We start from the raw sequence: 15,201 nt of genomic DNA, 5'->3' as shown, positions 1-15,201 counted from the left end.
AGGTCATCCTGCTGGGATTTTCTGAACACGATGAGATCAAAACAAGGGAAAGAGAGCAGCGAGCGGCTGACATTTTATCAGCCGGTCTGACAGACAGACACCTTACGGGGGGAGGGGGGGGGGTCCTTTGACTGGAAGGTCATGAAATCCATCATGGCTGCACTCTGCTGTAAGATTTCACTCACCTGGTTTCATTAGCGCCATGTTTTGGCTAGAATCTGGCGAAATCACGATACTGTGACGTGATCGTGACGCTGTACGATACTGTTGTGATACGGTAACGAAATACAGTATTGAGATACAATATCACTACACTGTATCGCAATACAGTACTGCAATATGGTATTTTGACACAGTATCCTGATATAGTATCATGATATCGTGTCACAATACTATATCACAATATGGTGATATAGTATCACAATAGTGTATTGCAATACTGTATAACAATCTAGTATTTTGACCTAGTATCGCAATATTGTATCGCAATACTATATCACAATACTGTGTCGCAATATCATATCGTGATACTGTATCACGATACTGTGTCGCAATGCAGTGTCACAATACAATATTGCGATACTTTATTGCAATATTGTATCGCGATAGTGTATTGTGATACTATATCACAATACTGTGTCGCAGTACAGTACTACAATATAATGTCGCGATACTATATCACTTTAATGTGTCGCATACAATATCCCAATACATTGCAAAAATAAAACACAGGCGATAAATCACAATGTTTTTTTTCAAGTATGACTTAGAAAAACTTTGTTTGAATACTGTTAGTAATGTGTTGTCAAGATGGTACATCACAACGGGGTTCCAATACTTCTATATAAAGACTTCTTACTCCGACATACCAAGAAGGCAAATGTCTTTACTCGTAAAATTAAAGACAGACTTTATTTTTTATCGTGTGAACGGAATTTGACGATATTAGCTCGTGCAATAGCATTTGACATCCTGTTTTGGGTTAGCCTTTAGCTCCATTCTATCATAATGCCTGACTATGTGACTACGGAGGTTCATCGTGTTTACCGCAGTACAGTGTTTACTCACTATATCACGGCTTACCTATGCCTTCAGTTTGTCAAATCTCCATACATTTTCAATCGCGATCAGGTCTTTGTTTTCATTTTATAACACCGGACTTATTTTTCTACCGAAGTTTGAGTACCGGTCGGCCGCTGTCTGATAGCGCGTCCAATTAGAGCTGTTGTTGGCCGGCGATCTGGCACCACCGCCCCGTGACCGCCCTGTGCCGCTACCTCCCCATCGCGCTGTGGCATTTGTATTTGTGATTGTTGTCTTAGTAAATAATAAAAATAGTTTGAACTCGATGCCATTATTGTCAAATAAAGTATTGCAACATTTCACAGAAACTAGAGCCTCGTTTCCACTGAGCGGTCCGGTATTGTCTGATTTGGTTTGGGAACGCTATGGACCCATTGAACAGTACCGACCCGTACCTAAGCTAGTGAATTAACTGGTCCGTACCATATAACTCTTTACCAGACCAATCGTACTGGACCACTCAATGAAAACAAGGCTCCGCCCACTTCTGACAAACATTCAGTTTTACTGTAACAAGAGGAGGAGCCTTGAGATATTTGTTGTTTATTGATACACAAAGCTGACTCCAGAGTACAATCACTGCAGTCCAGTAATTACGGGAGCAGCTATTTATAGCAGGTGAGTAATAATTAATGGCCTCTCCGTCATTGCTGAGCAGCTGTTGTTCTCGTTATTAGCACCGTGAGGAGGGGGCCTTTCAGGTCGCGCATGAATATGGAAATGCAATCATAATCAACTTCCAGAGAAAGCAGCATATCTGTGTAATAAAGCTGTTTAAGAGCTCTGAAGATACAAGAACAAATGATGACACTCGCAGCTCGGACCAACTTTTCCTGCGTTTGTAATCAAACAATCTCCGTTTGTTAGCCGCCCTGAAAGCTTTTTGTTTGTAAGTCATGTGATTACCGATGGTTGTTTACCAAAGCCTCGTTCTTTAGAGGAGGCTTTTAGGGCAGGTAAACAGGAAGTAGAATTTTTTTCGTGCTTTCTGTGTGTGCAGCCGGGTTCCCGCTGAGCGCATAATGAACGGCAGACCGCGGCCTGCCAGGCAGGAAGAATCGGCACCGAGGAATCGTGGGATACTGGAGGAGAGTTTGTGCTCTGCCGGTCTCGGCGGGAGCCTGCCAAGATCAAACATGTCGACAGCGCCGCTGCCCGCCGGGCCTTGTGGGTAGACAGACCTGAGGAGGAGATGCCTGAAAGGCAGACAGTATTTTTTGTGAGTGGGAGGACTGTGTGGCAGCGGCGTGTTTCAGGAGTGAACGGCGGCGGCGGCGGCGCTGGATGCTGTCAGGCCTTTTGTTGTTTTTGTTTTTGCCTTCAGAGGACACTCTTTGAAATGGATTAACACAAACCGACTCGATGTGGCTTCCAGGTTCGCTTTGACACGACTTTCCTCCGTTTGATGTGACTTCAACCCACGCCGCCGAAGCCGCAGCGGCGTCCCCACCGTGGCGTCTCCGCATCTGTCCTTGTGTCAGTGATACTGTACGGACGCTGGCGCCCGGAGCGCCGCAGACTATTCCTGTCCGCCCCATTTCCCTCGCCCTGTTTCCTCGTTTATTGTTTCCCCATTTAAATCCTCTGTTCCTCTCCCTTCATTCATCTCCTGTGACTGCCCCCTTCAGGCGGGTGTTGGAACTGATCAACTGTGAGAAGAGAGAGAAAAAACCCGACTAAAGGTGATAAGAAAAAGAGCAAGACGAGGGGAGAGTCTGGATAAAGGTGTGTGATAGAATTGGAAGATCAAAGCCCTCTGTCACCGCCTGACTGAGCCCAGGGGTGTAATGGGTGAGACGGGAGCGCACGCTCTCGCACAGACTCCCTCGTACACACTCGCAGCTGGTATTTGACTCCGAGTGTGATTGATACCGGGCTAGATTTGGAGAATCACTGTCATTCGTCTCTCCGCAGATCAAACAGCCACATAATCTCCCATAAAAGAAAGAGAGATGGAGGGAATAAAAGGGGACAAAGGAGGAGAGTTTGGAGGCGGCTGAGAGCGGTGACAAAGCCCTCTCGACTCGCCAAGTGTTTTCGTCTTTTTTTCATAAAAGCAGACCCAACACCTTAAGCACGCATCCATCACTCACCTCCATTTAAGCGTCAGACACAAGAGAGACGAACAGCGGCTTCAAAAGACGGGTCTGTCTTTATCTGGATATCAGATGTTTGAATTAGGAAGGCATGTGTTGCATCAGAATGAGCCGCAGATGCATCAGCCTCCCGGAGAAATCTCTGCATCCTTTTCTGTCCTCGCGCTGCAGAACAATCTAAAGACAGATGTTTACGATTTAGGCCAAGAAAAGCTGTACTTACTTCTGGAAAATCAAAGACTTAAATACATCAAAATGTAACGTTTCAAAAAGATTCACAAAAAAAGATGATGAACTTTTTTAGTTTTCTTGAAAAACATAACAAAAATCAGGTTTAAGCAACAAGATTAAGTAACAAGAGTGACACTTGTTTCCAAAGTTTAAATAAAGTTTCAACGTTCACATGTCCAGGTCAAATATAAAGTCTCTGACTTGAAGTGACAAGTTAATTTCCAGAACTGAAGTCATCAAAGCAAATATCTGAATTGTGATGCAAAGTCTTTGATCCCAAGTCCAAGTCAGATCTAAAGCAATTCCAGGTCAGATCATAAACAAGTACACATAAGATTTAAAACAAGTCCAAGTCAGATCTAAAACAAGTCCAAGTCAGATCTAAAACAAGTCCAAGTTAGATCTAACAAACTTAAAGAAACAATTTCTTGTCAGATCTAAAGCCTTTCATCACAAATTCCAGTCAGAAATAAAGTGATCACTACTTCAAGTCAAATCTAAACCAAGTCTTTGAGAATCAAGTCCAAGTCTGATCTAAAGCAAGTCCAAGTCAAATCTCAAGTCTTTTATCATAAATCCAGGTTTGATTTAAAGTCTTGGAGAAGCAAGTCTGATTTAGATCTCAATCAAGTCCAAGTGAGATCTAAAGTCTGGTTACAAGTCCGAGTCAGATGTAGTCTTTGATCACAAGTACAAGTTAGAACTAAAACCTGTGATCACAAGTCTAAGTCAGATCTAAAGTCTTTGGTCACAAGTACAAGTCAGACCTTGAAAAAAGTGCAAGTCAGATCTAAACTATTTGATCACAAGTCCAATTCAAATCTAAACTAAGACCAAGTCAGATCTAAAACAAGTCCAAATTGATCTAAAGTTTTTGCTCGCAAGTTTAAGTTAAATTTGAAGTCTTTGATCACAAGTACAAGTCAGATCTTAATTCGTTGATTAAAAGTTCAAGTCCAAAAAAAGATCTAAAGTCTGAGATTACAAGTCCAAATTAGGTTTGAAAGTCTGTGAGAAGCAAATCCTAGTCAAACACCAAGTCCCTGGATACAGGTTAAATATTATGTTTTAGAGGCTAAAGTCAAATCTCAACAAATATAAAGTAGTTAAGATCTAACTCAAGTAGCCAACCTCATGTATTTCAAAGTAAACTCATAAATCTTTAGTCTACTATTAATTCCTTTACTGCAGATCTTCAACTCTTCACAGGTCCAGGTCAGGTCTGGGATTTTATTATCAAGTCAATGGGTACACTTTTGGTGACCAAACAGGAGGATCTTTAACAAAGGGGATTGTGGTCCATCTGAAATTAGACTCCACATTCTAATATAAAGTCTCAATTAAGTCCTGAAATCACAAGTCTTTGGTCAGATTTAAATACATTTTTGGAGAAAATAATTTTTAGGTTTTTTGTTCACAGTTTGACTCTGAAGCCTTTTTAGTTGAGTTTTGTGTTGATGAATTCCTGAGCGAGACTCAGGAAACCGTTTACTCCAACCGTCTCTAAGCTACAGGTCATTTTGGTTGTAACTTTGAGACCACACAAAGTTTCGGTTCAGCTGGAGTCTTTCTGTGTGAAGTTGGAGTGTGGGGGTCGGCCCGCCCCCGCCTTTGGAAGACCGGCATGTTGGATTGATTGGAAACACCGTTGTACTTCTCCTCAGCTGAATACCTGCACATACTGAAGGAGCTGCTTCTTCCTCCAATTGATTTTTCTCCTCCCTGGTGGCGTTTTCCAAAGCGACAAAGCCCGGATTCAAACGGCTCAAAAAGCAAATAAGTGGTTGAGGGAGGAAGAGTCACCTGAACATGTGCACCTCTGTGGTTCTGTGGGATGTCGCTGCACTCCCACCTTCAAAAAATCTTTGAGGTAATTAGCGTAGCCACAAGGAAGTCAATCTGATGGCTCAGAAAAACATCAGAAATTATGGATTTGGTTACGTTTCTCTGTAGGTTACACAGACTCTCCTGATTCTGAAGGCTTTTTTAGGCGTCTAACAGAAGGATAAACCAGGAGGCGGTGAGGACATGTGGTCAGAATGCCTTCAGGGATGCTTCCCGGTGGAAGTCTTTTGGTCATATCTCAGTGGAAACAGGCCTCAGGGTCGACCCGGACAGATTGTCTCTTTCAGCTGACCTGGGACACCGCTGTGTTCCCATTAACCAGTTGGAGGAGGTGTGCTCCTGAGTGAATGAAGACTAAAAAACCCTGGCTTCCTGTATTTTTGGTAGTTTGGTGAAAGGACATGAGAGATGACTGCTGAGCAGGTCGTCCACCACAGCTCACCGGACATTTTCAAACTGCTCACATGCAGAGAACTATCGACTTTGGACACATATTTTGTTATATTTCTCACTCCAACAGTTTCTCAGCTGGAAAAAAAAGTGTTTCTTTTTGTCTAAACGTCTTTGATATCCAAACCTTAGTCATGACCGACTACCTGGTTCAGGTGTGTCCCGCCAATTAGAACATGCCAGATCAGGGTATTTAGTTTCTAGGAAATAATCTGTGTATGCTCTGAGATTAACACTCGCCACTCGCCAATTGCGAGTATTATTCCCTGTTTGGTGAGTAAGAGTTGCAGATGTTTGTGCTAAATGAACCATGTTTCGTAGCCCTCAGTCGACGCCTCCCTCCTCTAGCACTCGAGTGGGAGCCTCCTACTTCCTCCTCATTAGCTCTAAAAACTCCTGAGGCCCCTGAACTCCTGGTAACAGGTTTAGGGTTGTTGAAAAAACTCCTGCTGGTTTCTGAAGAAAGTGGTGGTTTGGGTCTAAGGAACACACTGATTGATTTCTAGTTAATAATCCTGAACAGCTCTAGTCTTTTCTCAGGCATAGAAAGACAACAATCAAGTCAATTCTCCAAATATATTTGGATGTGCATTTAGTTTGTGATGTTTTGCCTTTGTCTCTCAAAAAGGGGTCGTAAACAGATGCATGGACTTCACTACAGATCAACTGTTGGCTTGTTTTAGGAATATTTTAAGATGTTCTTTTTTCTCTTATTGAATCAATGTTCATCACCGTTCTTCTTTAGCTTAATGTCTTTTATCTTCCTAAATATCTTCTTTCGATGTTCCACCTCTTTCTAAGCTGAACTCTAGAGATGAAAAAAAAAAACAGATCAAAAGTTTCTCTAGTCGTTCATTTCAAAGATGAAAAAAAGAGAAAAACAGCCGATCTCCTAAATGAAAGTAAACATTCTTATTTGTGATGTTTTGTTCTCATAAATAAACAATCAAAAACAGTTAATTCTTATATTATTGCAATACTTCAAAACTTGTGAAGCAAAACGTGCTGATGTTCTTCTGTCTTTCCTCCACAGATGCACCACCCTATTCAGATGAAGCCTGCAGACAGCGAGAAATCCAACGGTGAGTGGCTCCGCCCACTAGCACACGCATGGTCTCGCTAACGTCCGTCTCTGAGCGCCTGCTGCTGCTGAGAGGAGGAATTCTGGTGTTTCTTCTTGTATTCTCTCGTATGCGGGATGAATTATTTAGACTCTTCCAGTTGGAGGTCAGAGGAAGTTGAATCGTTTTAGCCTCATGCTGAACCGGCGTCCCTCCCCCGCGGCCGCGCGCTCAAACACACGTGGACTTCACTGTACACACACACACACTTTAATGCATCTGTTCGACAAAAAAACAAAAAACAAGCAGTCCATCCTGAAATGTCTCTTTTTCCAAGCTGGAGATCCAGCTCTGGATTGATTTCCAGTACTTTCTGAGGACGCCGGCGGACAAAACACTTTACAGGAAGTTCTTCGCTTGTTTCAGTGACACTTCTGTCATTACTTCCTGTTAATGAACCAGAGGAATGAGATGGACCTTCCTTTGCATTCTGGGAGAAACGAAATCCCTTCTACAGTTGATGGCTAACAGTTTTTAAAAGAAGGTTTTTTGGTTATGACTAAACAGGAATTTTCTGGTCGTACTCAAACTTTATGACACTTTGATGCATCGTTGTTGTCGCCAATTCTGTTATCATCACATAAATGAGAACTTTTCTCTTGTATCAAACATTAGTGTTGTTTACGTAGATTTTTTTTACTATAATCTTTTGCAAAAACAAAACACTGGCGTTTTAAATGCTGGAAAAACAACGATTTAACTTATAAACTGATCGATCAGATGCCTTAAGAAAAATAGTGGGCGGAGCCTGCTGCCCCCTACGTCCGATGTTCAAAACGTTTGGCTGATTTTGTGTAGCTCACTTTCAATGGCAGTGGTTTCGACTTCCAACACTCCTGATTGGCCAGAGTGGTTGCCATAGAAGCATTGACCCACAATCGCTGGTTACTGATGGTTCCAACATGGCGGCGTCCATATTGCGAATAAAACTCAAAGCTAAATGCATTTGATTCACCACAAACTCGATACTCCACAGATCTCATCCTGCTGTGCCAAAAGTCTTCAACTTTTGTTCGTTTAGTTTTTTTTGTTCCCTTTATTTCCTGTTTACGCACAAACACTGACGACGCCTCATTTGGTCTTCAGCAATAACATCTGATGCTCGAATACTGACGTCTCTCCAGACCCTTTTTTTCTTTTGTCTGGAGGTAAAAACCCGACTTTTAAATGAAAAGCTGCTCCCAAAGACACCAAAGTATTTTCTTTCTGGTTCCTGAAAGTCGCCAGAGTTTCCTTTTATGTGCAGCAAAGGATGTGGAACCACCTTCAGACGAGTGTAATGACCAGGAACGGGAGCAGATGTTCTGGATGGATAATCAGAGGACCTCAATTTGGCCCGTCCTGCAAAAACAGAGAGATCACTGGCAGATAACTGATACTTTTGGCAAATTAAACTTGAATTATTTGGATGACTAAGTGGGAAAATGCGGAGGAGCCGACCCTTAAAGCCGAGTAATTGAGCAGAATGTGGAAATGGACGAATCAAACGGTGGATTTGAGGGGGGAATCAAAAGTTGTTGTTGTTTGGAGGGGTTTCCGCAGGGGCTCCTGCCCGACGAGGCGGCGGCTGGCGATGAAGTGCTCGGCGGGAGCAGAGGGGGAGGCGGTTAAATGACAGCATCCTGGAGGGCAGCGCAGGAGTCCTTATAAAAAGCCATCATCCGCTCCACTGAAATACAGCCAAATGTGACGTTCTGAGACATAACTGTCAGGGAGGGACGGTGGAACTTAATAAAGGAGCCGGGACGCTGAAATATGGAGCGGGCGGCGCGACACGCATCCATCCACTTAACAGTAACGGCCTTCAATAGAGCCAGATTTGCTTTAACGGTGACGAATGGCTCCTCAGAGCTTTATTAGTTTAGTGGCGTACAGTAACAGAGAGGATATTTCTGCTCCTCTTTAAGCCGTTGTCATCCTCATTTGGGGGGGGGGTTCTTCAAACTCTCCTAGTTCCTCCCAGAATGCAAAGCGGCCTTTATGAACCTTATCGCCCGACCGCCTGCCGAAAAACAGAAACAGTCAATTGCAGCGATACCCCCCCCTTCCCTCCGCAGACGCAGAGTAAATTAATTACATTGCTGTTAGACGTGTGGTAATCATCCTCTGGAGTGATGCTCGCTCTGTGTACAGAGGAGTTACAGCTTTCGGAGACGACTCTTATCTCGGTTGCGTATCCCCCCATTTTTTTCTTAACACACAAACAATCCAAACAGCAAAATAAACAAGTGCACTATTGATTTTCCAGAGTGCAACCGACCGCTTATCTCTTTCGCCTCGCGGTAAGAGCTGACAGTTTCCTCATTAAAAATGAATTGGATTAGCATTACATAGAACGTGGGGGTAAAGAGCACGTACCCCCCCCCCCCCCCCCCCNAGTTCAAAGTTAACCCCGCACGCCCGCCGAGGGAAGCGGACGAGCCTTTCTGCTGCCTCTTCCTGGAGATTGCACCTGAGACGGAGGGATTGGGTCATTTGGGAGAGTCCCGGCGAGACGTTGATCAGACTGATGATCCAAACGCTCCAAATCCCACTTTTCTTCTCTGCTTGACATGTTTTTCCTTTATTTGGCCAATCTCAGCCAGGATGCCGGTTCACTATCTAATATCAAGGATTGAGAAATGAGTTTCTTTGTGTGTCTAAAATCATCAGCACCAAACTGGTACTGGCAGATTACTGCTTAAATAAATGACCCTGAATGCACCATCGCACTTTCAACAAACTCCGATGTCTCAGATATTTGTGCGTTGATCCAATATCAAACATTGATGTACCTCTTCAAGTTCGTTAATCACTCTAAAATAGGAGAAGCTTTTAGAAAAGAGTGTATCAATAGGACAAAAAAAATTAATAACTGACATTTGACAGATGTCTCCAACCTGTCTCCAAATGGTCTCTAACCTGTCTCAAAAATGTCTAACTTTTCTCTAATCTGTCTTCAACCTGTCTCCATACTTTTTCTGACTTGTCTCAAACCTGTCTTTAAACTTTCTAACATGTCTCTTACCTATCTTAAACATGTCTGTAATCTATCTGTATCATTTCTCTAACCTGTCTCCAACCTGTCTCCAACCTGTCTTCAAGCTGTCTTTGAATTGTCTGTAACCCCTCTCTTACCTATCTTAAGAATCTTTGTAATCTGTCTGTAATCTTTCTCAAATCTGTCTTCAACCTATCTCCAAACTTTATCTCACTTGTCTCAAACCTGTCTTAAAACTGTCTCTGACTTGTCTGTAATCTACAGTATCTGTACCCTTTCTTTAATCTGTCTCCAAACCTTCTCCAATCTGTCTCCAGTCTGTTTGCAACTTGTCAGTAATTTGCCTGTAACTTTTTCCTGTCTCAAACCTGTCTCCAAAGTATCTCCAATCTGTCTCTGACTTGTCTGTAACCTGTCTCTTATCCATCTCAAGAATGTCTATAAATGGTATCCAAACTGTCTCTAATTACTTTCAGTTAAATATCATGAATCAAAAGTAGAAAAATATGTCCAGTAATTTTCTTGGGTTAAGCTAAACTAAACTGGAACTTAGAGGAGACAAAAATGAGAAAATATCAAAGAGAAAAAGTCTGTGAATCTGACACATTTTTTTACATTTCCGTGTCTACAAGAGGACTGAGATACACGTTTAACTTTACAACAAACAGACAAATGTAACTTTGCACGTTCGACTATAAGCCTTTATTGAAATTTGAACCTCGACAACATTTATGTTTTAATGAACATGATCTCTAGTTTATTGGTTCAGTTCTGAGTGTTTCTTGTTGCTCTTCCTGCAGCTGTTGAAGACAGGAAGTTGTTCATCGGCATGGTGTCAAAGAAGTGCAACGAGAACGACATCCGGGTCATGTTCTCTGCGTTCGGACAGATTGAGGAGTGCCGGATCCTCCGGGGGCCCGACGGACTCAGCAGAGGTACCGGTCGCTCTGACTCCATCCCTCTTTATCGCGCTTTGTGCCACTTTTTCTTTGCGCCTGAACGGCGTCCAGCAGCTGCAGTTCATTCACGTTCAAAGATTCAAAGTGAAAATCTTCACTCGCAGCAGTGAGGCTGGTTGGGAAAGGACTCTGATGCAATGCTTTTGATCAGAAATCGATGCTAACTGGATTATTTATCGCATTTTTAGAGGAAAAGTGAGTTTTAATGAGAACTTCTGCAGCTTGAGCTGCAAAATTAAAGGTTTATCTTGAATGCCTCCAGCAGGTAGATTTGATCATTTAACCACAGTGTCACTGATCCGGCTGCAACAATGATCTGTCACCTCCACGTTGCCTTGACGACGAGAACAGCGATTCTCAGAAAATTGAAGAACCTGACTCAGTTTTAAAGCATTATTAGGAGTTTGTCAATAAAATTATTGATCGTCCCATCTGTAAAAAATCTACTTATTCCCTTTAGGGGTCACAGCGTTGCTGGAGCCTATCCTAGCTGTTGAGTGAAGGCGGAGTTCAGAGATAAATAACACTAAAATAAGAAATTATTTTACATTTACAAACTTGTAACTTATGTAAACCAAACTAAAGTATCTAATTTGAGAAAGTACAATAAAGGCTAGACTTTGATTTACCAATTGGATAAAAAAAAAAAAAAGCCCTCATCATGATGCTTCCACCGCCATGCTTGACAATGGCTTCTAAGGCTGCAGAGATAGTTGCTACAGTTTCAAATACAGCCGATGCCGTGTCCACGGGCAAATCTAGCTAACGGCTAACTCACAGAGCAGGTCCCTAAGAAAAAACACACACAACAAAAACACAAATATTAACACATAAAACTCATATAATCCAGAATAATTATTACAAAACATTGGAAAACAATGGATCTAATGTTCACAGGCCTGATTGGACTTAAGCCATTGTTTTATTTAACAAGTATAATGTTTTAGATCTGGGAGGGCTTTTATTTTGGTAGGTATGCGTTGTTTTCGCTCGATGCATTTGTGAACTTTCAGGTTTGTTGCCGGTACACTGGTTGTTTCAAGTTTCAGACATGTTTGAGGCGGTTTTCATCCAAACAGGCCCTGATAAAACATTGAATAGTTAGGAATATGAAAGAAATACATATTTTCTTTGTGCTTATTTAATTCCAATAAATACTTTTTGATAAGAATGACTGTCCGTGATTTAGCCACAGCTAGCTGGTTTCTTGGAAAAGTCCCGCCCCTCCAACTGTCTCCACCAATCATTCTTGGAGGCTTAATCATGTCATCAGTCTGACCAATCAAAAGTTGTTAACATCCTCACTTATAAAGTTTCACAATTCCAACAAAAACAACATCTAGAGCTCATGTTAGCGGTGTAGCTTCCTGTGGGATCCGGTGTCAGACCGTGGAATAAATTAGCAAAATAATGAAGGTTTTTGCACTGCATCTCCCATAATGCATTGGGTTAAAGTGACAGCACCTCTGTACTATGCTACTAAAATAAAACAGTTTTTCACCCAAAATAAATAGAACGTTTTTTTGTTAAAGTTACATTTTCTATTAAGACTAAATAAAAAATACTAAAACTTCAAAATGTTCACTTTTTTGTTGTTACAATTGAGCATAAGCATGAATATAATTTAGTTTAGTTTTATTTCATTTTCATAGAACACAAAAAGACTTTCATAATACTCTAGTCCTTAGTGAAAATGAAAAGGGACAGAAAGAAGAAACTTAATCATAATAATAGTAATAATAATAATAATAATGTGTTTTGTGTGTAAAAAAAAACCAAGAATGTTGTGATCATGTAATTGTTCAAAAATGACAGTTGCTCTGGTGCAAACATTTAAATAAATATAAAAAAAATCACTCTTTGGAAAGAATATATTATTTATTTGTGAGGTCACATTAAATTGTATATTAATTAAGTTATTAATAAAGAGGAAAAACTTCTACTTGAGCAAATTGTAATTAAGTTGATAATTATTATTGGAAACAATCACAACTTTTATGACAACATTTAGGAAAAACAGCCTCAACTTCCATGTTTTCTGCCTGATTATTACAAAAAACTGCTGAGAGATTGTGGTCATTAGTGGTAAACAAATGACATCTCATGATCCGTAGGAACTCCCGTTTCCGGTATTGTACCGAGTCCTTTTCCGACCAGCTGTTCCTTTCACACCCCCCCCTCCATGGTCTGCACAGAGTCTGCAGAGTCAAATTCAAATGAACTGCAGCCGCGCTGCAGCCGCTGTGAATACACGCTTCTTCTATAGATCTCTTTCCTTCTCCCCTTTTTCTCCCCCCCACCTCTCTCTCTCGCTCTCCTGATCGCCCCCCTCCTCACCACCTCCTCTCCGCCCGCTCACATCATCATCCACCCTCAGGTTAAGCCTCTCTTTAAGAGCCGGACCAAAGCTCTTTACTTCCATCTTGAGGCTGAGAGCTTTCAATCCGACCGTCGGCGTGAGGAGATGAGATGCCGTTTGATGGTTCCTTTGAGGCGCCGCTCGCTGTTCATTCACCAAATGCAAAGTCTCTTTATCGTCTTAAGATAAAAAATGCAGTTTTCATCTTAATTCTTAGTCATCAGGACATGAAAACGACTAAATGAAGGAAATAAAGCGAGATGATCAAATCCTTAAAGAGGAAACCTTAACTGTGATTTTATTTTGAAAGGCAGAAACCTAATTGGCTGGTTTGGATGCAGAAGTTATGTGACGTAAGAACAGGCGGCGTCTGATGCTTTTGTTACTTCAGATGTGTGTCGCTGAGGTTTGATGCAAACCGGATCCCGGCGGAACCGTCTGCAGAAACCTCCAAATGCGCTGACTCAGCAAAACTGTATATGAGAACTGGACCGAGTGAGTGTGATGTCATACACACCGGGAGTGTTTTTAGGATACGGTGTTCACACCGCTCTGTCGCTACCCGATGAAATATGAAATCAGGTCAAATCTGGTGAATCTCACTCCAGGCTTTTTTCTATCGCAGCTCGATTATAAATAAATTTTAAAAGTTGTATCTTATGATTCTAAGACAGTTAGCACTTCTATGAATGAAAAGAGATGTCATTCATGCTTCACTACCAAATCTGAGTCTCTGATTGGTTGAACTTCAACCTGGATTAAATTGTCATTATGCGTTCATTGGCTGTGCATTGTGATGTGTTAATGCAAAACTTTTGAAACATTAGCCGGAAACATGCTAATGTGCACGTTTACATTGACGTTTCATTGAAAACCGTGGCGTTTAGTCCAAACTCCACTCATAAATAAGACGCGTGTCAAACATTCCTCACGGACATTTCAGACACACATGAAATCGGGGGCGGAGACAAAAAGCTGCCTTGGCTTTCTTCTGATTGGTCTATTTTGAGGATGATGACGCCTTCTAAACCCACATAGAAAGGAAGTTTACGTTTACAGAGGAGGCTGTAGCCTACCTGCCATGCTGAAACACTGTCGGGACAATAACACATCTATGTCCCAGCCAACATTTCAATGTGGCCCCATACGGTTTACCTTTGGGCTGCATTGGTGACCCCATCTGTGTTTGCCCACTCTGGCTTAGGTGGGGACTCAGTGGTCTGGGTCCCCACAGCAACCAGCTATGTGCCCACTCAAGCTGTGGCTATGGCTATAGGATATGGCATGTCCGACTTTAAAAAACCACTAAGACTTTAGAAATAAAGATGTTTTGAGAATCTTTTTAAAATCCCCAAAATGCTGCCAGTTATGAATCTTTCTTACTAGTAAACTATATTAAAATAGTCACAGTAAAAACATTTAACACATACAGAAGAAAGTCCTTTGTCTCCGCCCCCAATTGTCAAAAGTCATTTCCAACTTGGGCGGCTGAAAGTTGCTCCGCAGGCAGAGTCAGAGGCCCCACAAGCGCACGTTACAAAGTGTTGCACGTGCACGCTAAACACTGGAGCCGAGAAGCGCTCGTGGGGTCTGAATGATTGATACGTGCGTGGAAATGTCTAATTATGTGTAAAGTTTAGTCTAATAAATACCGCCGTAGCTCTAAGGCCATGTGAATGTAGCTTTACTGGTAACTCCAACTGAAAGAAGTCGAATCAGACGGCATTTTTTTTTTTTGTTCTACGGAGGCCGCCATGTTGGAACCAGACGTCGTCAGTTAGCCGTGATTGGTCCGAGTTGGTCTGAGTCGACTTTTCCGTGGTAACCAATCAGGGGTGAACTTGTTGGAAGGCCCCACCCCTGACACTTGAAACTGTCGTAGGGGCCAACAGGCTCCGCCTTCTTTTAATTGATTGGTCAGTTTATAGTTTGAACTACAGAAGAAATATCATGAAAATAAGGTATTATAACATGTGTTTATTTCTCTGTTGGAGCCACTTCCTGTTTGGGACACCACGGGGGAGGGGTCACTCAGTCCAGTTCTCATATACAGTCGTGAAGTGAAAGCTTGCCGGCG

General features: G+C 42.0%; 1 protein-coding gene across 17 annotated transcripts in view; it reads left to right on the top strand.

Moving 5' to 3' along the window:
• celf2 (cugbp, Elav-like family member 2) overlaps positions 1-15,201 on the top strand; it is a 253,216-nt gene that overhangs the window by 189,868 nt on the left and 48,147 nt on the right. For all 17 annotated transcript variants that reach the window (XM_024292722.2, XM_024292776.2, XM_024292732.2 and 14 more), the window contains 2 exons: positions 6,739-6,787; positions 10,607-10,741. In XM_024292722.2, coding sequence (XP_024148490.1) covers positions 6,739-6,787; positions 10,607-10,741 — 184 coding nt within the window. The remainder of the gene's footprint in view (positions 1-6,738; positions 6,788-10,606; positions 10,742-15,201) is intronic.

Source organism: Oryzias melastigma, linkage group LG23 (genome assembly GCF_002922805.2).
Source record: "Oryzias melastigma strain HK-1 linkage group LG23, ASM292280v2, whole genome shotgun sequence".
NCBI lineage: Eukaryota > Metazoa > Chordata > Actinopteri > Beloniformes > Adrianichthyidae > Oryzias > Oryzias melastigma.
The sequence above is the reverse complement of the archived record's forward strand: the minus strand, read 5'-3'. Positions and strand labels throughout refer to the sequence as shown.